This window comes from Zosterops lateralis, assembly GCF_965231275.1.
Source record: "Zosterops lateralis genome assembly, chromosome: 24".
Taxonomy (NCBI): Eukaryota; Metazoa; Chordata; class Aves; order Passeriformes; family Zosteropidae; genus Zosterops; species Zosterops lateralis.
The window spans coordinates 1,330,870-1,357,752 of record NC_139784.1 but is presented as its reverse complement, the minus strand read 5'-3'; the positions used below and the strand labels follow the sequence as shown (position 1 = coordinate 1,357,752).

Here is a 26,883-nt window from a genome sequence, read left to right as displayed (position 1 = left end):
GCTCTGCCTGCCTCACCCCTGCACCTCCCAAGGCAAGACTGAGCAGCTCCCAGTGCAGCAATTCCCCTACAACAGGATAGATTAGGAAAAGGGACTGTCTGCTTGGAAGGAGAGAGATGCTGGAATACTCAGCAAAGCCTGGGCTTAGATCCATCCAAGTTAGTGTTGCCTCTTGAGCCCCAGAAATCATAGAATCCTGGAATATCCTGGGCTGGAAGGGACCCACAGGGATCATCCAGTCCAACTCCTGCCCTGCACAGACAGACACCCCAGCAATCCCACCCTGTGCATCCTTGGGAGAAGTGTCCAAACACTCCTGGAGCTGTGGCAGCCTCAGGGCTGGGACCATTCCCTGAGGAGCCTGGGCAGTGCCCCAGCTCCCTCCCTAACTTCTCCTGCATTCCCCAAACCCAAGGGTAATTATTATTATAGCAGAGTTTAATCAGACCAGGCTCCTCTTCCTGGAAAATGTCTTATTCAGCATCACCATCTTGTTTTCTGGGCCACCACATCCAACCACCAGCAATGACAACAAACAAGAACTTTTTTTTAGCTTTATTTTTTTTCCCTGTGAAAATGCAGGTCATTAACTTCAAGAAATCACAGTTTCATAAAGTGTCATTCATTCCATACAAGCTCCTCATTCCAGCACCTTCCCCCACTGCCCATCCCAAAGAGATCCACCTCGCCTCACCAACAGTGATTTTTCCAGACTTCCGGAAGGAGCTGCACGACAAGAGCCATCTGTGTTTATCACTCCTACTTGTCCTCCCCACCCTGAGCTGGGGTTCTGTTCTAAACACTCGTTATGAAACCTGACAGTTCCAGCCAAATTTGAACGAGGATAATGCAAATCTTCCCCAACTTTCTGCTGTCAGTACTGCCTTCATCTGGAAGCCAGGTTGTTTTTGCCTGTCACAGCAAAGTGACAAGCCAAGGGAAGAGGAAACTGTCCTGGCAGCAGGAGAGAGCCAGGGAGAGCTCAGGCTGGCTGGCAGCACAGCCTGGAGATTGTCCCAAAGGAGAACCCCAGCGCAGGGACTGGGAAGGCACCAGTGGTTTGTGGGGCTGCCGAGGTGCCTGTCCCCAGGCAGGGACTGTGACACGACCAGGCTGTGTGGGAACCTGCAGCCTCACTTGGGCACTTGTGGTGGCAGCAAAACAGGACTGAAGGCTTTGGACAAAACAAAGAGGGTGAATCCTGGCTAATGCTGCTGTGTGGGGACTGGGAAACACGGACATCTCCATGGGCCAAGAACATGGACATCTCCATGGACCTTGAGAGCATGGACACCTCCATGGGCCTGGAGAACACGGACATCTCCATGTACCTGGAGAGCATGGACACCTCCATGGGCCTGGAGAACACGGACATCTCCATGGGCTCTGCAAGGACATCCTGGGCCCAGGAGTGTTCCCTGCCCTCATGCAGGTGGCCTGAGTTCAGGTTAATGCTGCAGATATAGAGCCCAGGAGTCCTAGAGACAGTCCTGCTGCTCCCTCCCTGCTGCTCCAGGGCTCAATCCCAATGCCTGGGCATGGAACCAGATACCAGGACATGGGAGCACCTCCCAGGTGACAGAGGCACAAGGGGCAGCCTTTGGGATGGAGCCCACAAGGTTTTGGGATTGACACATCACAGACTGACAGAAACAACCAACAGTTTTCCTCCTGCCCCTGAAGAAGCTCAGGAAAGGAGCCAGCCATGCACTGAACCTGTGCTTGGGAGCTCCTGGGACCCATGGAAGAGGAACTTTGATCCCCTCTGCTCCAGAGCTTAAACTCTCAGTAGTTTATGGCATCTGAAAAAAGAAATCAAGCCAACCTCTCTCTTTCCCATTCCCTCCTGGAAGACATGTGCATAATGTGTTAATTATTTACTAAAAAAACTCTGACTATGGCATTGTAGATATAATTAGGTGCCTATTTTGGACAACGTATTAAGTGCTTTAGAACAAAAAGTGCTATAAAAACTATACCCAGAGTGGTGACAGGTTTCATTTTTCCTTGTGACTTTCACTTTTTATTACATCACAACTTGAGTTTTCTGATCAGGGATGTCACTGTCTGGTAGAGCAAAACCAGCCCATGTTCTGGGAGGCCAAAGGGAAAGAGCATCCATTGTTTAAGGAGTGCTGCTCCTCAAAAAGGGAGGCTCAGAGTTCAGCTTTTCGCAGCTATTTTCTAAGTGAACTTCCCTTGGGAAGACTGCCAGCATTGCTGCCCCATTGTGTTTCCCAGAACAGCACAGACCTGGCAGAGCCCACCTTGGATTTTGGGAGCTGTTTCTCTGCCCAGGCTGGATGCAGAGCCTCTGCTCAGAGGCAGCCACAGAGCTCTGGGAGAGCCACAGCCACAGGGAGGGACTGTGATTTCCAGGTGTGCCAGGCCTTGGAACAGCCCTGAGCAAACACATTCGGAGCTCACACCTCCCTCAGGATCTGTTCTGGGATGGAGAAGGGCGAACAACACCCGCCCACCTGAACTTGACCTGTGAGGTTTCAGTATGTTCCAAACATTCACAAATCAGTAAAAAAAAACCAGTTGAAAGCTTAAGGCATTCCAGGCCCAGCAGCCCATCCCACTCAGTGAACCCAGTCTGAAGTGAAGGGAGGAGTGGGAAGCCTTGTGAGGCCAGGCTGAACTCACAGAACTGGGGCACTGGGCTGGATTGGGAGCTGGGAGGGAGATTTTTATAAACTCTGCAATAAAATACAGCCCTGTCACAGCTGACAGCTGATGTCATTAACTCCTCCAAGAATGGGACAGTGCACCTGAAGTCCCACATCAGAGGTGGGAACAGGATGGAGGAACAACCCTTCCAGCCTCCCACCAAGGAATTCTGTACCCTCCTCCTGCCCTGCCTGCCAGGAACACCAGAGAGAGCACCAGCTCCTCTGAGACCTGCAGGTGGGAGCTGCAAACAAAGCTCTTTCTGGGAACAAAGTTCTTTTCTGATTCAAGAAGGAAGCAACTGCGGGGAAGGGTGGGAGGTGAAACCAAGAACCAGCCAGTGACTGCTGTCGATTCTCCCCATGCAAAAGGCTTGAGGTGGAGATGATGCTCCCCAGAGCCTACAGAAATGTCTCTTCCTCCAGCTGGAAGGAAGTCAGCCAGCTCCCCTCGGCACAACCAACCCCAGCTGCACTGAGGGCACCCAACCTCCTTCTCTGGGCAAGCCCAGCAAGGCCCGACCTCACCTCGGAGCAAGAGCAAGAGTTCTCACCCAATCCCCTGCTCTCCTGAAAAGCACAACCTCCTTCCTCTGAAAAGCGAGGAATTTCCACCTACCATTCTCAAGCTCTAACACACCCAAAACAAGTCATTCCCAATGTCCTGGGGAATGCCTAAGCTCAGGACATGTCTTGGAAGTGGATCAGAACAGCCAACAGAAGTGAGGCCTGAGGGCAGCGAGCTGTGATCCTGCCGCAGCACAAACACCAGCCACTGCACTTGGTGCTCCACGGCAGGGGAGGTCAGGAGCTTTTGCAATTCCTTCTTTGCACAAGGTGCAAACCTCCAAGGCAGGCAGGGCCTCAGGGCCTGTTCTCCAGCTGGCCGTGCTTGACGCGCCAGGCCCAGCTGACGCTGCAGTCGGGGGCCAGGGTGCACTGCAGCTCGATGCCAGAGTCAGGCACCTCCATGTCATAGTGCACAGGCTGCCCCTCCTTGGTCACCAGGCTGAAGGCAGGCACAGGGATCTGTGGAGCAGAACACACAGAGCTCAGTGGCACTTCCACTCTCCTCTAGAACATTGCACCTCTCCATCACAGCCAGCTTCCCAAGACAGGAACAGCTCCCAGGGAGGGGCTTGTGCTTGGCAGGAACATCCTGAACTCCTCTCATAAGAAAATACCTTGGAACTGGACTGGGCAGTGCCCATCCTGCTGCCAAAGTGCCTCCCCGAGCTCTGGGCCATGGCTGGGGGGTCCTGAGCTGCCCGTGACTGGGGACCTGAGCTCCTCTCCAGGCATTTTGCTTTGTGATGTCCACAAGAACAGATTCTCAAGACAACCAGCACCACTGGAACATTTTCTGGACTGGTGTAACATCTTTTAGAGACAATCCCATTTTATACTCAGATGAGTCACAGTCCCACAGATACTCCAGAGTTTCTTTCAGGAACAGCCAAGGCAGCCCACAGTGAGGTTCACAGGAGTGTGCCAACATCTCCAACAGAACAAGTTGGAAATTGGAAGCACCCCAGCCAAACACAGCTCATTTCCCTGAGCTGATGCTACTGCTCATGATGAAAAAGCTATATAATGATTCTTTAGGGAGAAGGGAAAGAATTTATAATTGAAAAGGATTTTTCAAGCTGCACAGATGCTTTCTAAGATATAAATCCCCATGGTCACTCTGACAGTTAGCAGTGGTTCACAACTCAGGTTTGGTACTAGGTTTAAGCTGGATATTAGGGAAAATTTCCTCACTGCAAGAGTGGACAAGCATTGGAACAAGCTGCCCAGGACAGCGGTGGAATCACCATTCCTGAAAAGGTTCAAAAAATGAGTGGATGTGGCACTTGGAAATACAGTTTAGTGGGCCTGGTGGGATTTGGATAAAGGTTGGACTTGAGGATCTTGGAGGTCTTTTCCAACCTTAATGATTCTGTGATTCAGAAAACATCCTCTGGTACCACACTCACAACAGCAGCACTGAGGTTCTGCTTCTAAAGGTCTCCCAAGGATCCCTGAACCACTCCTGGGTCTCCCTGGCATTCAGGGGTTATGAGGCTGCAGTAGGGAAGAAATCAAATGATGCACTGAACTCCAGTCTGTGTCTCACCTGGCTGCTTATCCCCGTGGCAATGTCGCCCACCTTTGTCCTGTGGAAATCCCTGATGTGCAAATTTTCTCCACTTAGCAACTGGATCTGGATTTTCACTCCTGGAAAGCACAAGAGATTCTTTAACTTCTGCTGAGCCACAAGGACCTCACAGTCCACAGCAAAACTGACTGACAAGGCACATACATGGGGAAAAACTAATTTTTGTGATTAAGGATTTAATTTATGTAAGTTTTTTGCTGAGCATAGAGCTTGCTGCAGGCAGCAATGACTCACAGAGCAGAGCTGCATTTAGCAAGAAAGCAGCTGAAGTGATATATTAATTTGCACAATATGCCCTCAAAATTCTGGGTAGATGCTTGTGGTTATAAAACATTCCTTGCACATGGAAGCGGCAGGGCACACAGGCTCTGTGTGCTCAGAAACTTCCCTGGATTCTACTGTACAGAGCCAGTGCCTTCCACCCACCAGTGACTGGGGCAGACTGGGCCTCCTCACAGCACATCTTTAGTGGGGATCTGTGCTGGCACAGCAATGAAGGACAAAAGGAGCTCAGAAACTCCATATCCAGCCTGTCTAGATAGTGAGAAGGTGATTCCTGGCCCTGTATCCCAGGTATGGAGATGCAGACCCACCGTTGAAGTAGCTGGGAGTGTCTGTGTGCCGGCTGCGGCTCAGCAGGTTGTTCCAGCTGCAGCTCTGCCCGTCTGCCTGGCTGTTCCAGGAGTGGATCCCAGAGCTCATGGTGTCCCTCAAGCTGTGAGAAGCCTTCATGGAGTTCTGCAGGAGTAAGCATAAGTTTGTCTAAGGCTGTGAAAGAAAATGAGCTGGTAGGAGATGAGCATTAAAATAAGGTCAGGAGGAAAAAGGTGGAAATCCAGAGGGATTTAAGGTTGGGCCTTAGTCAACATTTATGTGCCATCTGGGAAAGGGAACGGATAGCAGTGCAACAGTGTGCAGACATTATCAGATATTCTCAACAGTTAAATCAGTAACAAGCTGAAAAGCTGGATGAGAAAAGAGGGGTTGTATTGAGTGGCAGGAGAATTAAGCATCAGATAAAATATTTGTCACTTACTGACATTAGAAACACACAGGAAAAACAATTAACTGTACAAAACCAACCATAGACCCTGTGCTGCTGCACTGTTGGGAAGGGTCTGTATTGTCCCAGTCAATCTGACATCATCACAATGGTCTGAACCAGTCAAAAGTTAACTTAAAGGTATGGGGTAGGTGTTAGAGGGAAAAACCAAGCAGAGTCAGATCCCACACTGCATACTGTGTGTGTCAAGAGCTGAGCTGCACAGAACTCCCTCAGTTCTCCTCAAAAAGCTCTGGAAGACTGAGAAGAGAGACAAAAATAGGACACAAAGCTGCTCCCAATCAGAACTGACTCCTGCAGATGCCAGGATGCAGAAATTTGGGACTCAATGTCTTTGAAAACTGTGATCGAAGGGCTTTGTCCTTCCCTGGTCCAACAAGGCTTATTCAGTTCCTCACTGGTATTCCCTACCTTAGGAACACCAGGGAGAGCAAATCAATCTAAATGAAATTGGTATTTAAATATCTAGGACTATGTATTCATTAGTATCAATGGGTTAAAATAGGTTCATGGAGAATAGATCCACAAGCTGGGAATGAATATCCAAGATTTGGGTCTCTGTTTTCCTCTCCTGCTCTCCTGGTCTTTCCCTCAACTTCCCACTGGTGGCCATGGCCAGGAAGAAGACCCTGCACAACTGCTTGGTGCAGCTCCTACTTCCATCACTGCTTCCCCAGCTCCCTCCTCCTGCACAGACAGGGTTGAGGCTGCTGAGATTTTCTGTACCCACACACTTGAAGCTTCTGCTGAGGATACAGCACAGGAGAGCCTCTGGAGGAAAGGATCCATGCTGGACAGGGAACCAAAGCACAGCTACAACCCTCAGCACTCCACTGGGCATGAGCAAAGCTTTCTTCCCAAGGTGCTCTCCAGCAAATTGGGTGTCAGAAAGCAGCAGCAAAGGTGAGAAATTCCATATTTCTACTGGTCACAGCTTCCAGTTTTCCCAAGGGCCCAGCCAGCCACCCCCATCCACCCCCACTCACCTTCTCACTGGCATCTGACACAAAGGGGCTGTCAATGCTGAGGCATGAAAGCATTTGCTCTTGTTCTTCTAGAGAGTAAGGCTGGGAAAGGCTGTTCAGAAACAGTTCTGCAGCAAAAGGAAGAGAAGGGAGACATTTCCAGTGTTTCCTTCCATGCCTCCCTGCTCTAATCACTGCTCTGCAATTAATACCCAAAGCTTCTTCAGCAATATTTAATGAACACTGATATTGGTGCCAGCAAAGCCCAACACACAACTCTGCCATGCAGAGGCAGCACAGTGATACAGGGAAATTGAGCCAAGAGGAGATGGATTGTGCAACAACATGCAAAATAGCAAAAAAAAAAAATTCCCAGTTCTTGCCCATTATATCCCCTGTGAGATGTCACTCTAGATCCATCCACATTATCAGGGAAAGGTCAAACTCATGTACTCAGCTCTCACAAGTATCTGGATGTTTGTACTCTCTTATCTGGATACAAGTACTTACAAGTACTGCAAATATTCCTGATAATATCCAGATATCCCATACATAACCAGCTCTTAGAATGCTGCTGAGACCCAAAGACATTTGGGAAAGAAGCTGCCCATCAGCGACCCCTAAAATTCCTCATTCCTCAGTTTTCTGACACAGTTACAATTCAAACCACTTTCTTCCTAACTGGAAGCCTTCAATTCACTCCAAAAGACTAGAAAACATGGGAGGAAAAAAAAAAGTGAAATGTAGAGTTATACTGGGGCAAAAGAACTGGACAAATCACTGATTTCCACACTGAATTTACTGCTGCTTTTCAAACTCTGGATTGCTGTTGTAACCAAATTCCTTGGCTGATGGCTGTAGGTTTTCCAATGCCCAGAACAAAACAGTTCCAGGCTGAATTTAACTGCAGTGCTTCGCTTGACATCTGCCATTCCTTTAATTTTGTCCTGACTTACCTCAATTAAAAAAAAAAAAAAAAAAAAAAAAGTTTGACCCTAAAATTGCAGATGAAGTTGGAATTCTGACACTGTTTACACAGTGCAAACAAGCACAAGTCTGAAACAGGCTGTTTTCTAAGAGATTCCTGTACCTCTCTCAGAAGGTTCCCCCACTCTTCAGGGGGAAGGAAATTCTGTTCACTCCCTTTGTGTCACATTTAATTGGTTAACAGCTATTAGTTTTAGTAGTTTGAAGGAAAGTTGAGCAATTTGTGTAACAAGAAAGGAACTATGAGCAAAATAACATCCAAGCTGAAATCCCAAAAATAACTGTCAACAAGCCAAGAGAAAGCAGATGTATTTTTATCCTGCTCTCAAGCAAAAAAAAAAAACAAAACTGAATTCCTCCCCCAGCCCAGTGCTCACCAATTTCCAGCTGCTGAAGTTCTTGCTCTGAAATGGTTGTGGCTCTTTCCACGTGGCTGTAGCTCTTCAGGGGCAGAGGAGTAGAGGAGAGAGGTGGGGGATCACAGGTCTCAGGTAACTCCTTGTCCTCATTCCAATGGGTTCCCTCAACCTCCTCTGTTTGCTCCAGAAATGGAGATGGTAGGACTGGGCTGGCACAGGAAACTTTGACTGACAGTTTTGGGTCAGAACCAGTCTCAGAAACTGGGCTCAGGGGGGACAGGGACGTCCGTGCACTGTTTTCTTTATTCAAAGAGAAATGTCTGGGCTCTCTATATTCACCTTTCCAGGGGCTTTTCACACCTCCCACTACAAAAAAAAAAAAAAAAAAAAAAAAAAAAGGATACAAACATTATCAAATAAAGTAATAAAAGAGGTAGAAAGTTTTCCTTTGCAGTAAGAATTTTTGAAGTGTATTTGCTGTAAAATGCCCAGCTTCCTCAAAAGATAAAACCAGATCACCTCCATAAATTCTTGTTGTATTACAGAACCACTCAGCAAGATTAAGTTGAAATAAATTAGTGATGGTGTCAGGGGCAAGACTGAACCACAAGTATGATGTTACTGCTAAGGATGCAATAAACCTCTGCTCGCAGTGGTGCTGCACACCAGGCTCTCCAGGTGCAGCTGATACTCCAGCTGACAGGAGCCCAGGCACAGCACCTGAACAAACCCAGAGACCTCACCTCCTTCAGCAGAGGAGGAAGAGCATGTGACAGCACACAGGAAATTATCATTTCTTTGGGTGACAAACACTTGGCTGCAGGCAAAAGCCATCAAACCAAAATATGCATCAATACTGTGAAAATGATATACTGGACAATAAAACAGACTGCTGCTTCCCAAAGGAGCAGCACCAGCAGCTCTCCCAGTGGGAATACGAAGGTTCAGCTACATCAATTACATCAGGACATTTCTACCTTCCTCCAGTGCCACACTGGTCTTAGTTTTGAGCTCTGATGCAGATGCCCTGTGCAGAGGCTCCTTCTCCAGTCCCAGCTTAATAATCTCAGCAGTGAGAGGGTTGCAGGAAGGTGGAATTTCCCTCAGAGGAGGCGGCTCTTTAGCGATCTGTGTAACAAACAGGAAGTGAAAGAGGTTAGACCAGAGAGGCTTAATTTGATTTCAGGAAGGTTCTTCCCACCCCAACAGCATTTCCAACTGAAATGAAAGCATTAAGTGAGAGCTGAGCACTAATTTTATTAGAGCTGAATGGCTCCAAAGTCACACCCAAGTCATGAACAGCCCAAGCAGAGCAGGCACAGGGAATGCTCAGCTCCCAAAGCCAGGCTGGCATCCTGTCAGATGCCCAGCTGGCTCCCAGCCATCCACCCCGAGGCCAGTGGTCCCTGGCCAGCAATAACAAGCCCTGGCTGCTCACCTGCCTGGCACTGCAGAGAGGCTGGGTCACTCACCTTCAGGCAGAGAGGGTGGTTGTAGTACTGGGTCCAGGGGTGGCAGCCATTGAGCATGTGCAGCATCATACAGCAGCTGCTCCACACGTCCACCTTGGAGTCACAGCGCTTCCCCATCACCACCTCTGGGGCCATGTGGGTCTCTGTGCCAGGCACGTAGTTCCCTAAAACCATCCAGGAGAAAACTCACTGCATGCAGGCAAGAGAACTGCACCAGTGTCACTGGTAGGCAGTCCCTCTCTTTTTAGCTAAAGTGAGAGACAAGTCAGATTCACAGAATCCCAGAATGGTTCAGGTGGGAACTGACCTTAAAGCCCATCCAGTCCCACCCCCTGCCATAGGCAGGGACACCTTCCACTGTCTCAGGTGAGTCCAAGGCCCATCCAACTTGGTGTTGGACACTTCCAGGGATCCAGGAGCAGACACAGCTTCTCTGGGCATCCTGGGCCAGGACCTGACCATCCTCACAGGGAGGAATTCCTTCCCAGTATCCCATCTATCCCTACCCCCTGGCAGTGGGAAGCCATTCCTGCTTGCCCTGTCCTTCCAGACTGTTGTCCCAAGCCCCTCTCCAGCTCTCCTGGAGTCCCTTTAGGCACTGGAAGGGCTCTGAAGTTTGCTTTGACCCTTCTCCAGGCTGAACAATTTGAGCTCTCTCAGCTTTTCTCCATAGTGGAGGGGCTCCACCTTAACCCAAAAAGCAGCATTGTGTGTTCTTAAAAGCTGTTCCCTCTCAGACCCATCTCTTATATACAGAACAGGGATTAAACTTCCCTTTCAAGCAAATCTGGGAGGCAAAACATGAGCTTGACTTTAGAAAATGTACCCTTCTCTTTCAACAGCTGCATGAAGAAGCACGGTTAAGTTTAATAATTACAAAAAAGGAATTTTGCTTTAGTGGAGGTCAGGACTCTTCCTCACTATTTAGTGAGGTCACACAAGTCAGAGTAGGATTTTAAAGTTTCAATATGGTTCCTTGCAGGGACAAAACACTGAATGCAGCATGCTGACATAATCTTACAAACCCCTTCTAGCCTGCGAGATAAAGACGATCACCTCCCAAATTTCAGGTCATTTTGGCTGTCAGTGGGATGCCTTACAGTAATACCAATAAACCAGACACCCTGAGCAATGCTCAGCCTGGAAAACGCAGTTGCTTGCAAATCAGCCACATGTAAATGTTCACGATAAAGAATGAGTCAGAAGGGCAGTTCTTCAGAAGAGCAGCAGCAAAGCCTCACCTGTGACCAAGCACTTTCCCAGCCCGTCTGGGTGCAGGTGAGCAGAGTGGCCAAAGTCGCACAGGAGGGCCCTGCTCCCATCGTCCGACAGCAGCACGTTCTCCGCTGCCAACGAGAAGGGTTCCATTAGTCTCCTCTGGATTAGGGGATGGGAAAAACAGTCAAAAGCACACAGAACTACAGTTCTTTAAGCCCAAAGGATTTATTTCTCCTGTCACTGGCTTAAGCAAGTACAGAGCTGTAATTATCTCTTATAAACTACCAATTACCTGCCCTGGAGATTCTTGTAGGCCAGTGGGGCAGCCTGGGCAAGCAGCCTGGCAGGCCCATGGGGTGACAACAAGAGATGACAAATGTGATTTTCCCAGCAGTCTAGAACCAAGGGAAACTCTAATTTCAAACATAGATCTGAAAATCTAGTAAGTAGTTCCCATGACTTTAGTAAGTAATCCCATAATTTAATCTCAAAGCAGTTTGCCTTTTCTAAGAAAAGGGAAGAACAAGGTACTTCAAACACCTTCCTACCTTTGACATCTCCATGGAGAATGTTTTGAGCATGAAGATACTCCAGACCCTCTAACACCTGGCCCAGGTAGCTGAGGGCTCTGTCCTCTGGCAGGCAGCCACTCTGTTTAATGAGCTGCCCTAATGAGCCACCTAGAAAGGAATCCAGGGAGTCCATGTTAGCTTATCTTTAAATTCTCCCCAGTATCATTAGCATTCCTGGTTGTTTCCATTGAAAAAATGAGATTTTTTTCCAGGTCTGACAGCACTTATCTTCCACACATGGCTCTGTTCCTTTTGTTTATTCCAAGAGCTTTTGCTGCCCACAAAAACAGACCTTGATCGTATGGTTTTTTGCTCAGTGTCAGTTTAACAGCGTTGCTTTGGAGCTCTGTGATCAGAACAGGCATTTCTAGGTGTTACTGACCACCGGCTCATTCCTCACAGCCTGGTTTCCATGGTTCTGGCCAGAAAAAGAGCACCAGGCAATGGAATCATCCAGGTTTGCTAAGACAGTAAGTACCCCCTTTTCCAGGGCAATGTGCTCCACTGGTGTCCTGCAAACCAACAGGAAGCACAAACCAGCCCCAGCTGTGTTTTATTGTGAAAAAGAGACACCTTGAACTGCAGTGAGATAGGACTGGGAATTCTTCCCCCCACAGTAAGCCCATTGCAGGGATTATACACACTCATCCCAACCCACTCAGGAATTCACACCAGGAATGCTCTGCATGCACTGAGGAGCTAATAGATTTATATTGGGGCAGGGAGAAGAGGAGGTCAATGTGCACTGGGCAGTGCCAGTGGTGGTCCCATGGCGCTGTGCCCTGCTCACCCTCCATCAGCTTCATGAAGATGGTGACCCAGGGCCCCTCCTTGACAGCCCCGTACAGGGGCACCACGCTGGGGCTCGTCACGGCCGCGCACGTCGTCAGCTCCTCGGCACGGAAATGTTCCACCTGCACCTACGGAAACAGGTGGGCACTGAGCAAATCCTGGGATGGACCCTGACACAGCTCTCCCTCTCTGGTGTGACAGCAGAGGCACAAGATGGGTTAATTTGGCTTGATTGCCTTGGAGGTGTTTTCCAAACTTAATTCTGTGACCTTCCTTAGCAGAACTCAGGGAGTGCAGCAGGAAGTGAGAACGCTTGGGATGATAAACCCTCCATGTCTAAGGGAAGTGAAGATTCATCACAAGAGATGCCACTTGCAATAACTCCGCATTAGAGCTAAGGATGGTACCCTTCAGGAGGAAGGTAATTTGTGCCTTAGCAAAAAGATAATTTTTACAACTAAACATTCTGCTTTTATGAAAGAGAGGGGAAAAAAAACCCCAAAACCTGGGGATGGTGCAAAACTTGGCAAAAAATTCAACTGTCCCAAAGCAGGAAGGAATACAAAATATGTCCACAAGCAGTGATCTGCATGATCACCTTGTTAGGTGGTGCTCATCCTGCAAAGGGTTAAAGAAAAACTTTATTCACTAAGTTCAGCCAAACTAAATAAAACAAAAGGAATTTGCTGATGTCCAGAGGGAAAACATGAGTCATGAAGATTCTGGTGGGAAAAAGATGCATCATATTTCTTCTCTGTCAGCAATCCATCTATAGCTGGTTTTCTTTCATCTCAAGAATTTGGAGAGCAGGTGCTTCCAACACCAAGTCTGGTGAAAGAAGGTGAGGTAGTGCCCTCCTGTCACAGGGAGGCAGCAGGAACAGTTACCCATGGAAAATTGAAGAGAGCACAGAGAAATGTGCAATTTGCCTGTTAGAACTCTCTGCTTTCAGAGTGTGATCTAAGCAGATGCATTTCTGATATAAAGAAGCATCATTTATCCTTCAGTAATTAGGGGAGGAAATGACATTTTGAAAGACTTCAGTTTCTCCTACTTTCATGTTTCCCTTTTCAGCACAACCATCCTCCTTCCTGAAAATGCACCCCACAAGGAACAGCTATTTCTCCCGAGACTGTGGATTTGCCAAATGGATAATACATTTAAATAGCTACACAGTGACAGGAAACAGGCTGGTTGTATCACCACAAGATTTCACACCTGAACTGTGAGGATGCAGAACAGGAATTAATTTTCCACATGCTTGAGAGATGTTTGTTTCTATAGCTGGCAAATGAATGGTTATGAAATGGTTAAATAAATACACACACTGGCTTGTCTTGCCACTTGCATCTTTCCACAGGGAGCAAGCTGGGCCCAGTGTAAATAGGGGAAAAGTGAACATTTTAAATTGAAAAATGCAAGTTATGGTTCTTTTTGCACATAATATTTTTATACTCAAGGCAAACACTTCCCACATGCTTGGTGAAATTTTCTAGTGAAGTAATGTGAGAAACATCAGTTCACTGGGGTGATGAAACTATTCAAGTGTAAGTTCAAATAAAATAGTTTATATTTTCCTCATCTCCTTGCATTATCCCTCTGTCTGCATCCCTGAGGCCCCCACAGCAGCCCACAAATCAGTGTCTTGATCCAAGTTATATTCCATACACTTCCTACATGATGTGACAATGGCATCTCCTGGAGTACAACAGATCATGGTGCCAACTTCTGGAAAAACACACAACCTTTGCTGCATCTGGAACAGCATCGCCTCAGAACAATGTGCCAGTATTGCAGCTAACACTGAGATGAAAGCTGTTTTCAAAGCCTAGTGACTGCCTTGGGTTTTTCCTACTTTATTCCTTTTCCAACAAGGAAATAAATACCTGCCATGTAACCATTTATACCAGACATGGTTTGAGATAAGAATAGTCAGATAACAGACAACCCACGTGGCTGTTGCTCCCCCACAGCCACTCACAATCATTCAGAAATCTCCACTCTTGCCTCAGCACTCAAGATCCCTTTCAGCACACTTTAAAACCAAATGAGTTTATTTCTGGCTGCCGAGCTTGGCCCCTGTGCACATACAGGTCCTCTATCTGCTTCTCTCTCTGCCATCACCCTGAAGTTTTTCCTTGGACACAACAGCAGCACTTCACCTTTAGTGTACAACAAGGTCCTAAGAGGACCTGGGAAGAGATTTCTCTCCACGTGCTGTCTTGCCAGGACCCCTTTCTCTCACACAGAATTACCTTTTTGGCAGCACACTGAAATCCTGTCTGCTTGTCCTCTATCTTGTACACTTCCCCAAATGAGCCAATGCCCAAGGAACCGTGGCACTTGGTCCAGTGAACCTCTTCTCTGTACTCGTAATCCACTGGCTTCAGCTTCTGCAAGTCCAAACAGAAAACAAGATGAAACAGGGAAAGATTCACTTAAATGTGGAGCTGCAGGGACAGAGATCAGCATTCTCAGAAGTAGCACAAGGACAGATACCACACCACCTCTCTAGAAATACTTGTACAAGATTACTTCTGCCACAGGCTTGAAATGAAACCATAGAGGATCAACCTACTTGATTTCTGTGGGCTCTGTTGATTCTAAACAAGTGCACCCCAGCATTATAAAGAAAGACCACCAGGATTTGAATGGCTTTGGAGCTCTGTGTTCCTCCCTTCTCATGCAGGACATAACTACAAAGCTGAATCCTACAGCTAACCCAGATTCCCCTGACTAAATGCAGACACTGTGTTAAAGCTCTTCTGCAGTCAGTAGATGGAGACTGTGCCTTAGGTGTCAGTGTGAACACATTCAGGCAGGTAAGAGACACCTTGAACTTCACAGACCATGCTGACAGGGTCACACTGACCCCAGGAAAGCCCTCCAGGAGGACTTTAAGTTGTTGAGAGAGAACTGAATTCAGAAGAAGTGAATCATGGCCCTAGGATTCAAATGCATTTCTGTGTCCAGGTGTGGGGGATGCTGCAGGGGACACTGCAGGAGCTGCTGGTCCCAGCAGAGGTACAGACTGGCCTCCTGCACCTCCCCTTCTACCCAGCCCTGGTTTCTGTCACACTCCAGTTCATCCAGAGCCCATAAATATTGCAGCCTGGCTGAACAGATTGGGCTCTTTCCCAGCAAACAGAGGACATGGTTGAAGACTGACTAAGCACAGAACCACCACTCAGAGAAAGGCCTGCATGTCTGGTGACTGAGCACAGCATGGAGCCAGCAGTCTGAGACAGGCAGGGCTTTAATTCCTGCAGAAAACAACTCTGCATCGTTATCTGGCAGCTCCAACCACATCCAGAACCATTCAGAATTCGCAGTTATAGAAGCAAGCACATGGATGCAGATTATCCCTCTCCCAAAGCCCAGGAGAAAACTCTGCCTCCCACACCCCAGAGTGTGGCTCAGATCACCTCGTTCAGCAGCACGCCTTCATTTTCACTCTCTTCATGGAATTGTTCCTTCATTTCCACCCCACCTCCTCTCCACGTCTTGGCCAGGCTGGCTAAATTTTGTGGTTCACCAAAACTCACGCTCCCCTTCAAGGCATCTACCAAATATTCTTCCACAGAAAGCTTGTCTGAACTGGTTTGCACGGACTGGTTGATGCATTTGGTGAAATTATATTCTAAGTTTAGGCCAGATAAACTATTGTCTTTATAGTTGAGGTCACCATGGAAGTATGTGTCCAGAGCGTTCTGTTTCATGGCATGGAGAGGATTGTCCACATGTGGGAAATGGGGGGGAAGGATGTTGTAGGGAAAAGGATGGAGAGTCTCAGGCTGGGGAACAGTGTCCCTCTGTTTCCAAACATGATTAAGGCACTGAATAGGGCTGATCAGCTTGTGCAGTTCAGTTTTGTATTGGCTCCTTGGGGAATGGAGTTTGCCCATGGACAAAGGGTCATGCGCAGTCTTCTCAAAAGACAGTGGATCATAGCCCAAGTCCTTATTAAATTCAGGAACCCAAAAACTGTTTCTGTAAAGAGTACTTTGGTGGGATTCATCCTCCTAGAAAACAAAACCAAACATCTGAGCAGGAACCTCAGTATAGACACCAAAATTCACCCAAGAGGTGTTAGCAGTTTGCAGGGAAAATACAAACGGAAGGTTGAAGATTCTCACCTGGACAGGAATTGGGGTGCAGCTCTCCTGTTCTGGAGTTCTTGGACTTCTCCTGCCAGCAGCCACAGGTTGTCCTTTCAGCTTGGATCTTTTCTTGTGCCTTTTCTTCTTGGCCCTGCCCCGGTGCCTCCCTCTCCAGGTGGGAGCCATCCTGCCCTCCGTGGCATGGGCCACATTGTTGGGGATGTGATCGAGACTGTCCGAGCGGCTGCTGGAAACCAGAACAGCAGGGCTCTGAGACAGGGCAGTGCCAGCACAGCCCAGGTGACACCTCTGACCCACAGAAGGAGAATTAGCAACTCTGCTAACTCAACAGAGAACCAAAACACAACTTCTTGCCTTCTAATAGGTGCTTCTGTAACAAGAACTGGGACTGCATCTAATATGATCATAATATCAATGCCTGCTCTAATTTGAAGGAAAAGAGCTTTGCACAGAGAAGAGGGATGACTAAGTGCACTTGAATAAAACAGCTTCAAAAAGCCAAAATGAGCTGGCTTGTAAAGCCCAATACTACAAGATGATTTCTAAGAATGCACAGATATACACAACACTCCAGCTGGGGTCTGCACAAAGAGATGAACTCTCAAGAAGGATACCTGCCTGCAGTTACTCAGGGTCAGAAAGAGATGGTCTCTAAGATTCCTTTCAACTCAAACCATTGTATGATGCTATGATTCAATACCAATCATGGCAGTTAGATTTTTTTAAATAAAGCTCTAAGAGAAAACAGGATTTTTGATCTTCAAATGAAGCAATTGTTCCATTGACTCAGAACAGTTCTGATACATTCCTCTGCCTTTCCTGATCAGTGACGCAGGGCACAGCCACTCTCTCCATCTTTTCCTGATGTTTTAGTGCTGAAAGATGCCATAAGTAGAGTTCTGGGTGATGGCACCAGAACAGTGCCTTAAGCCTGAACACACAGCTGGTGTGCATCCCAGAAAACCCCAGATCCCACAAAACCCCTCAGAAATGGGTCACTTTGCCCTTCCTCAGATGGTTCATGGGACCACATAATAAAGCCACTGGGCAGGGTCAAACCACACACCCCACAAGGTGTCTGAGGCCACCAGGAAACAGGGAGCACCTAACTGTACCCCAGTCAGGCCACTGGGGCTGCCTAACAGCCCCTAACTGGGGCTCCAGTTTATAAGAAAGCTCCAGGATGTGCCCCAACAGGAAAATATTCCTCATGAAGAAGCAGCTCCCTCCCAGGTGATTCCAGAGAAGCAATTCCCAGGCCTCCACTTGTCCATCACAAGTGTCACTGTCCCTTTTACCACTTTCAGCTTCTCTGTGTTCACAACTTCTGTTGTTGATGCTGTCATTAAGCAAAGGTTCTCTCTCATCCCCTTTTATCCTTCCAAGAAATTAAGCTGTTCCCTTTTCTGAGGACTCCTTCTAGCAGCAGTCCAGGTTTCACACAGCTTTTCAGCAGATGGTGTAACAGTTTCAAAAGCATCAACACTGTTCAGTTAAAAAAGACTGAAAATTTCTTCTTGGATCATCCTACTTCAAGCCTATGAACCTTAAAAAAACCAGTCATTTCAAAACAAATGTGACCATTCAGAAACAGAGGCAGAAGGCTACAAGGTCAGTAAATCTGCAGGCATTGACAATAAGGCATTGCAAGCTGTTTCAAGTAGTTTGTGCCTAAACTTGTATTTTTTTTCTGATAGGAAGATGTTTTGGGAAAGACACATTCTTACCAGGCCTCAGACTGAATAGCTAATTCCAACAGTAGTGCTTTTGGAAAAATATTTTAATTGCAGAGAGCCAAGGTGATTTGGAACAAGGACAAGTCAGCAGACACAACAATGAAGAGGGGTGTTTGTATTAAGAGATCTCTCACCTGTAACGTTTACTGTGGGCAATAAAGGATCTCTCTGATAAAGTGGGGCTGAACTCCTGACTGTTTTCACCTGTGTGAAAAAAAACAGGATCACCACTTGTCTTAAACCAGGCAAAGTCTCTCCTAGTAACAACTGGACTTAAACAGCTTTACCACTGTGCTAAATGAGTGATCCAGACAATCACTGCACAGTCATGTCACACCACCCACACTACATTCTTCCTCCCCCACAATTAGGAGGCTTCCCAGCTATCTCCTGATGCCCCAGCTCTTTCCCAGATGACAGCTTTACTTTGGTTTCTTCCTCTTTATCCCCTCTTTTAAACACCTTTCAGAAGTCAGCTAAGAACAGGTGACCTGCAGGACACAGATCTGGTTGAGGTGCAGGGGCCTCATGCTGGTCTGTTATTTATGCTTTATTCAGTGGATGCTGCCACATTATTAGGAGATTTCATGAGCTTCCTAAATAGAATCTGGGATGTGTCATCAGCTCCACCCCACTTGGGATTACAAATAGATGTGGTCTCAGCTCTCCAGGAGCGCCGAGGGAGTGAAATCTCATCCCTCTTTACACATTCCTTTTTCTCAATGAAGCGCAGCCCGCCCTGCTACTCACATTCTGCTTGGGCAATAATAGAAATTGATGCACAGCCTTCTTCTGTTTCTTCTTTTGCTGTTCCTTTGGTGATTACATCATTCAGGATTTTCCACTGACTGTGAAAGATGACCTTCTTTGAATCTTCTACTTTGCAAACACTGCTCTGCTTTTCACTCACTGTCTCCTTCAGCCCCTCAGCAGCCGAGAGCTCCTTTTTGTGCTTGACGGCTGGATCAGGAGCTCCTTGGCAGGCAATTCCCATCACTGCCATTTCCCAGCTTCAGAAAGACACTGAGCAACAATAGAAAAACAAAACACTTGTCAAAATACTTCACAGACAGAAGCAGCTTCAAGTTCATGAGAAACAGGAGGCTCCTGAAGGTACCAGATTAATAAATAATTCACATCAAGGTCCTGCCCATGTTCTGAGCTGGAGAAGAACCCTGGAGCACCAGTCCTCCATTTCTGACTTGGACCACGGAAGATCTGAATATTCAACATTCTCACGACTGAAAATGGGTTTCAGAGAAATTTAATTCTTGGTATATTCCCTTAACTTAAATATAAACAGTAAAAACAAGGAGAAGAAGAAACTCCCGTATCACTAAACAGGAAGAATATTCATCCAAAAAAAATGAAAAAGGGAAGATATGGAAGTTCTCCTAGAGTGCACCTGGGGGGAATTACGCTGTGCTCTCACACCACATGGATGGCCATGAACCCAGCTAATTCCCTTTTCCCTGTGGTCAGTCATCCTCAAAGATATTCCTCATTTTCCCTCAGTGAAGCCAGGCCCAACAGCCAACCTGCCCATCTACAGATCCTCCCTCACTCCCTTCCCTCCTCTACATCACCAACAACTTCTGCAGTCCTTGCTCAAGCCCATCAGAAGTGCAGCTCTTACAGGATGCAGGATCCATGGAAGTTGGTGATGGATAGAGGACAGTGATGGTGCTGGAACAGATCCCTCTGCCTGAAAGCTGGGGAGGGGATCAGCACAGGCTGTGAGCTGACTAGGAGCACAAATGGAGTTCCAAACAAGTCCCAGCACAGGCCAAACTTTGGCCAGTTGGCAGCACAGGGGAAGGTGGAAGGGAGCTGGGGATAAAGGGAGAAGCACAACCCAGCATGGAAGCAAAGCACTGAGGGACAGGATGGGGATACCCAGGGGTGAAAATCAGCAATGTGGAGAGTGAGGAGTCTCTTACAGCACAAGCCCTTGGGGAATACAGCTTTGGTGTAGCCCCTGATCCCCTCACCTTGGGTTATGGAGAAGTTAAACCAGTTGTTTCCTTATAAACCAGAAAGTGCTCTGTTGTCCCTTAAGTGCAGAGATTCCTTCCTTGTGCCAGTCCTCCCAAAGCACAAGTGTAAAACCTTAAAATGAACATTTGCACCCTTAAACAAGCCATGGAAGTTCAGAAACCTTAGGCAATGCATACAGGTGTTAAGTACCACAAACCCAGGATAGGACAAGGAGGGACATTTTAACAGAGGCCAGAAAAACAGATATCAGCACCATTACAGGAGCACACCTTGAGGCTCATCAGCTTCAATCTGCACAAATATTTCTTCCTTTTCTTTTTTTTTTTTTTTTTTTCCTTTTCCTTTTCTTTTCCTTTTTTCTTTCCTTTTTCCCCCACTTTGAGCAGCTGCCTGAGGCAACAGGGCATTTACTCCAACAGGCTCCTGGCAACAGAGATGAATCAGGAAAATGACAAAATGAGTGGGTGGTGCTCCATGCCTGAAGGACCACCAAGCAAAAGGGGAGGCATTTGGGAGCCAAGTCCATGAACCTTGGTGCTGTGAGTCACCTAACAACCTGGCAGGTATACAAGGAAAGTCAACAATGACCACATTCAGCGGCCAAACAGAGAACAGCTGCTGTGCAAAAGAAGTGCTGATGACAGTATCCCACTCATTACTGCCGTCCCGCTCCCTCTCCTCTACAGAAATAATGTCAATTCTCAGTGCTGTAAAATAATCCCTTGGAGCAGCAGGAGCAGAGCCTGCCAGATGACTAACCCAGCCACCAGTGACCAAACTGACAAGTTCAGAGTTATTTTTATCCTCACTCTCTCCTGACTTGCATTAACTCTGTCTCTCCTTGCCCTCCCCTCACCTTCAAGGTCCTTCAGCGCAAACCAGTCCCCATCGCCAAAAAATACAGATTTCTACAAGTCCCTCTTGGGCTGAGACAAAGGAGAACAGAGAGAGAGGAGAAACAAAACTGCAAGCCCTTGTCGCCCTCTGAAATGGCAAAGAATAACAAGGAAACATGACTGAGATTAAAGTCAACAAACTCTACCTCACTTGCAGACTCAAAGAGACCGAGGCAGCAATTGTGAGCAACGGCCTCGACCCGGGCAGAGCTCAGGCAGTTTAATGTGTGACTCAGGTCTGTGGGGCTGTGCAGGACCAGAACCTGCATGCCCAGCCTGGTTTAACTATTGCTGCACGATTTTCAGCCCTTGGAAAAGTCAAATGCCAACTATTTTTATGGTGTGTACAGCAAAGCATGGCGGGCAGAAGCTATGATTAAAAATAAACAATTGGAACATTTAAATAGTTTTTGAAGTGTAACTTCTGCCTGGAGAAAAGGAGGCTCAAGGGAGACTTTTATTGCCCTCTACAGCTCTCTGACAGGAGGTTGAAGCCAGCTGAGGGTTGGGCTCTGCTCCCAAGACACAAGAGACAGGACAAGAGGAAATGGCCTCAAGTTGGATATTGGGAAAATTTCTTCACTGAAAAGTTGGTCAGGCATTGGAATGGGCTGCCCAGGGCAGTGGTGGAGTCCCCAACCCTGGAGGTGTTCAAAAACCAAGCAGACATGGCACTTCATGGTATGGCTTAGTGGGCACGTTGGGGTTTGGTTGAAGGTTGGACTGAATGACCTTGGAGGTCTTTTCCAACCTCAGTGATTCTGTGATTCAGAACTGAAGAGGCCTGACTCATCTCTGTGCACGTGGAGGGGGCAAAGAGAGGTGCAAAACGTTCCTGAGTCCCATCAATTCAGACACAGGCACTTGGTCTCTGCTTAGACCCACCCCATAGCTCTTCTCAGGGAGCTCCAGATAAAAGGGAGCCTGGGGAGCAGCAAATGGGTACCTGAGGATCCACAGGAAGCCCAGTAAGAGCAGGATTTACCCACGTGAGACACTCTGGAGCTGCAGTTCCCCTGCCTGTTTATGTGCTCCAGGATGAGCACAGCTTCCTGTACAGACACAAGGCACAGATGAGCAGCATGAGGAGCTGCATGTTCCTGAGCTGGAGGGTGGTTGTGTCCTACCCAGAACCGCTTCTCTGGTTTTCAAAACCTCCTCTCCCTCAGCCAGCTCACTTAGGTCCAGCTGTAATTCTTGATTTCCATATCCCAGACTTTCTTCCTTCTGTGGACATGTGATGGGCTCGTTATTTTCAAGGCAGAAAGGGGAAGTCAGGTAATGATGCCAGAGATAAGAGTGGATACTGCACTCCTAACCCACAACGGGCTTTTGATACCAGCATAAAGCCTGTTTGCTCCTTATCTTCACTAAGAGTTTACTCACCTTGGGTTAACTAATGTTAGTTCCCACTGCTGTAAAACAGAAAGTGTGTTTTTACAGAATGAAAGCCAAACAGTCTCAGTTGTGCTGTGAAGGCACCGCTCCGATGGCAACTCCTCCCTCCAGTAACGTGTGGGAGAAACTAAAATACCGGATAAGGTCACCTGAGACTTGAAGGGAGTCAGAATTAACGAGATACTCAAACATTATTAATGTAAGAGATAACCACATGCTTAAAACCTCCTCCTCCCTTCTCTAAACAAGTCCCTCTTCAGCTCTTCCATCTCAACTGGAAGATGTTTGGAGCAGGGACCTTAAAAAAGTATTTCTGTGTTTCATGAAATCGTTGTGAGAGAAACTCAGAGCTGGACAAGAGCCAGGCAAACACCTTTCCAGCACTGCACCACCCCATAGTACACCATAACATGGGATCCTGCTTGATGTGCCTCCCTCCAACACCCCGGACAATGGCTTTTGGGAAAATTTCAGCTAATGCTTTGTGGAGCAGTCCATACATTTGGTCAAAAAAGGCTTGGGAAAGAGCTTTAAAATACATGTAAGACTTCCTAAGTCAATTTCACAGAACGGAGATTTCTTGTCATCTGAATGTACCCATTCAGCGGCAGTTTCACACTGACATTTAGTTTGAAAGAAAAAAAGAAGATAAAAAATTATGTTGTTTCAGTGAGGCTTCCTACTTCCTTATGGAGAGGAGTTCTGTGCACAGAGCACTAACTCAGGTTGCCTTTGCAGCTGCTGCTGGTTTGATCAAACACAAGGAGCATTTTTGGCCACACTGCTCTGTTGACCACCAAAAGAAAGCAACAGCTGGGAAGAGCCAGGAATTTCTGCATCACTAGAGCAACTGAGAAGAACACCACACACCTTTTGGGGACCTTCCAGTCCTAACAGCTGTCAGTGACTATGGCAGAAAGTGCCAAGTCTGCAGCCAAAAGAAAATACACAGGGTATTAGCTGCAAAAGCCTTGTGCAAATCCACCAAACCTTGTCAAGGAACAGGTTCTTCCAAATGAGGGAAAAAAAATATTATAGTTACATGGATGGATCACATAAAAAAATTTGGGGCCAAAGGCATGTATATATATATATATATATATATTTTAATGTACATACTTTGTATACATACTTTAGAGATAGATAGATAGATAGATAGATAGATAGATAGATTGATTCAAGGCCAGGCTGAACAGGCCTTGGAGCACCCTGGGACAGTGGAAGGTGTCCCTGCCCATGGCAGGGGGTGAAACTGGATGAACTCTAAGGTCCCTTCCAACCCAAACCATTCCATAATTGTTTGTACAGCCCCTTCAGACCCTGAGCACCACTGCCCTCCATCCCTGCCTCCTCTCTGCCTGGATGCCACCAGGGCTCCTTTCCTGCCCACGTTTCAGATGGAACTGAAATTCAGACAGTTCCGGTTTTGGCTGAGGCAGTTTAAGGCCTGTTACTGTAGCCCAGGCCTGGGGTGATTTAAACTGCTCAGAGCTGTCAGCAGGACGAGTTTCAGTATGTGTCAGAAGGGACTTAAAAAACCCAATTTTTTAACAACTCAACAGTCCCCCGACTTCAACACACACTTAATGCTGCTTTAAGTGAACGTGTCTAAGGAGAAAAAAAAAAAAAAAGGGGAGGGAAAAAAAAAAAAGGAAAAAAAAGAGAAAAAATTAAAAGAAAGAAAAAAAAAAAAAAAGAAAAAAATAAAAGAGACTTCCCTTGTGTATCTAAGAGTTCCAAAGTGAAAATAAATAGAATGCCTGACTGATTAAAATCCTGGTGAGTCAGAGCAGCAGTTACTATTCCAGGGAGCTCTGAGCCTTCACCTTCCCTTCGATAACCACTGTGACCCATCCAGCCATTCCAGGGACTCCTGCACAATCCCGTCTGTTCCCTCTCATGTGTATCCACAGATTTACCTGAGGAGCACCAGGGAAAGCTAAACCCCTTCTCCCCAAAATACCACAAACTCCCTGTGTGAAGCACGGCACTATCAGTCCTAAGTACAAGCATGTCATGCTACAAACGATAGGCAGTGTGTAAACATGTTCTTTAAAGTGGTTTGATAGTAAATACTCCCAAATCCCGTCTCAGCCACTGGTGTTGCTTACTGTAAACATCAGGATAATGAGCCTCAGTTGGTTTTTTTCAGTTGCCAGACATTAAGATATTGCAATACTTTGGTTACAAAATCTGCGAGGAAATATTTGACTGGGTTTAATTATCAGCAGATTTCTAAAAGCACCCAAATACACCTTTATCCTCATTTCCTCGAGGACAGCCCGAGCCCAGCTCACCCCTGAACAATCCTTTTCATGTTGCTAAACAAAGATATGAACACTACCACTATCCCAGAGTTTACAAACAGCACCACAAGCCCATTCACTCAAAGAATGGCCAGGTTTTCCCAACCCCTCTGTAAACAAGGAGAACAGAAATAATCAGAACAAACTTCAGCCTGATAAGGATTTGTTTCCTCACACATCTCTCAGGTCACTGCTTAACAACATCCTGGCTTTGACAACCCACTTGTGAAGTTATTTCCTAAACTACAACAAAATGATACAGTAAGGCACCTTAAGGGGTAACTTCCACCAACCACTACAGACACACCTGGGAATCAATTCTGCCCAAGCAGGAGGAGCCAGACTGTCACCAGTTGTTACTTTACACTGCTCTGCAGCTTTACATTTCAATAACATTTATAAAACCCATATAAACCTATGTGGGAGCAGTAAGGCTGGGATGCTGGGCAAAACCAATCCAAAAGTTTAATTAAATTTAGTATAGATATAAACAGTTCTATGATGGGGCACATGATCTTAATTTATGATTGGTCGTGCCAATTCAGTTGTGATGATTTCATACTATAAAGTCAAAATATGAACTGATTGGGATGATTTCTAACTGGCCAGCCTGAGCAGACTCTCAAGAGACAAATTCCCACATGTTCATCTGGAACAGAACTGCCTTTAGGCAAGACAAGGCCCATGTTCTTCAAGGCTCTGATCACTAGGTCACTAAACCATGATCAGCAAATCCCAGTCTCCTACAGACACAATTCCCACGTGTCTGTCCCTCCTCCTGGTCCCTCCAGGCATCCTCATCTCCCTCTCCCAGCATCTCCAGACCCTTTCCTAACTCAGGGTTCTTTTACTCCCAGTCAGCTGCTCCTCTCAGAACCTGGAAATCTTTCTGTCCTCCAGGCCTCAAACCAACACATTTGACAATTGCCAGCAAAGTTCAAAAGTCACAGAAGGAAAGCTGATTTATGGTCACCTTGCCTCCATCTTCTTGGCAATTATAATTATAATTCAGCACCTCATCACTGCTACAACAGCTCAGCTCTACCCCCTCCCATTTAACACAGAAAGAAGACTCCGGACAGACTCATTAACTTCAAGTTCATTAACTCCAGTGCTATTGGATCAGGGCCCACAAACCCTTCAGGTTTTCAGTTATGTATGTTTGTTATGGTTCTTCACAGAACTCTACCAAGATTCAGTCTCTTAATACAGTTAAAATTTAATAGTTAATAGCAAGTGACTCATTCCCAAGGAATCCGGTGGCTGTGCCAATAGCATTTCAACTGAGGTAAAATGCAATAAAAGCAGCTCACTACAGACACTCGATTCAACTATTCTTATCACTAATGTCACAGCATAGAAGTGCGAGTTATTACTCATAAAAGTTTAGAAAGCCAGTCGAAAAAGAAATTCAGACTTTGTTTATAAGTGCTGGTTTCAGACTGCTGCGTCTTACATGTGCGGAGCACTCAGCACACATTTCTAATGCAACCAGCTAAAGCTGACAGGAAGCATCTGAGATCAACCACAGCAGCAACTTAGTAATCACCAAAGAAACATTTTAACCTTAAAAAAAAAAAAAAATAATAGGCATTTACTTGTGTCAAAGAGACGCTCAGAGCGAAAAGGACCGGGTGGTTCAGGTGAATTAAGGCCTGGATCGGTTGTATTGTGATGAGCTGAGCTAATCCCTGCCTCCTTCTTCCCTCTCCAGGGCCAGGGTTAACCAAGTCCCTGCACCAGGAGCCCGGGGAACCGGGAGCTCAGGGAACTGGGGGGCACCAGGAGATCAGAAAGTCGGGCTGCCCAGGGCACCGGGAGCTCGGGGCACCGGTAGCCGCAGACCCGAGAAGGTGCCGGGCAGCGCAGTGGTGACATCCACGCTCCGAGCGCACACACACGGCGCTGCTGCGGGAGCGGCTGTGGCGGGGCCCGGAGAGCCCATCAGCCGCTCGGACCCTCCGGCTGGGCCGGGGCTCCTCACGCGCTGCTCCCGCCGGCAGCCGCGGAAGCTCAGCCAGGCCCTACCGGGCAGATGCACCCCGCGGCTCCCGGACCGAACGCCGCACCCCGGACCCGGATCCCACCTCCACGGCGGCGGCCGGGCCCGCACCTACCCCTCCGGCACGGCACGGCACGGCACGATACGGCTCGGCTCGGCTCGGCTCGG

General features: G+C 47.2%; 1 protein-coding gene across 4 annotated transcripts; it reads right to left on the bottom strand.

The window, feature by feature from the left end:
• Window positions 1–511: 511 nt before the first annotated feature.
• Window positions 512–26,883, bottom strand: MAP3K14 (mitogen-activated protein kinase kinase kinase 14). 4 transcript variants are annotated; one of them, XM_083877371.1, is made up of 17 exons: window positions 20,383–21,055; window positions 20,107–20,224; window positions 18,866–19,138; window positions 18,250–18,319; window positions 16,395–16,605; window positions 15,684–16,280; window positions 14,514–14,651; window positions 12,257–12,386; window positions 11,443–11,574; window positions 10,918–11,022; window positions 9,677–9,840; window positions 9,182–9,332; window positions 8,223–8,570; window positions 6,880–6,986; window positions 5,424–5,568; window positions 4,789–4,889; window positions 512–3,701 (listed from the first exon to the last, which is right to left on the bottom strand). In XM_083877371.1, the coding sequence occupies exons 3-17, from the start codon at window positions 19,116–19,118 to the stop codon at window positions 3,537–3,539; spliced, it is 2,817 nt and encodes a 938-aa protein (XP_083733497.1). In that variant the 5' UTR covers window positions 19,119–19,138; window positions 20,107–20,224; window positions 20,383–21,055; the 3' UTR covers window positions 512–3,536. The 4 variants fall into 4 exon arrangements, with proteins under 4 accessions (XP_083733497.1, XP_083733500.1, XP_083733498.1 ...); XM_083877374.1 differs by having other exon boundaries at window positions 16,395–16,602; XM_083877372.1 differs by lacking the exons at window positions 20,107–20,224; window positions 20,383–21,055 and adding an exon at window positions 26,831–26,883.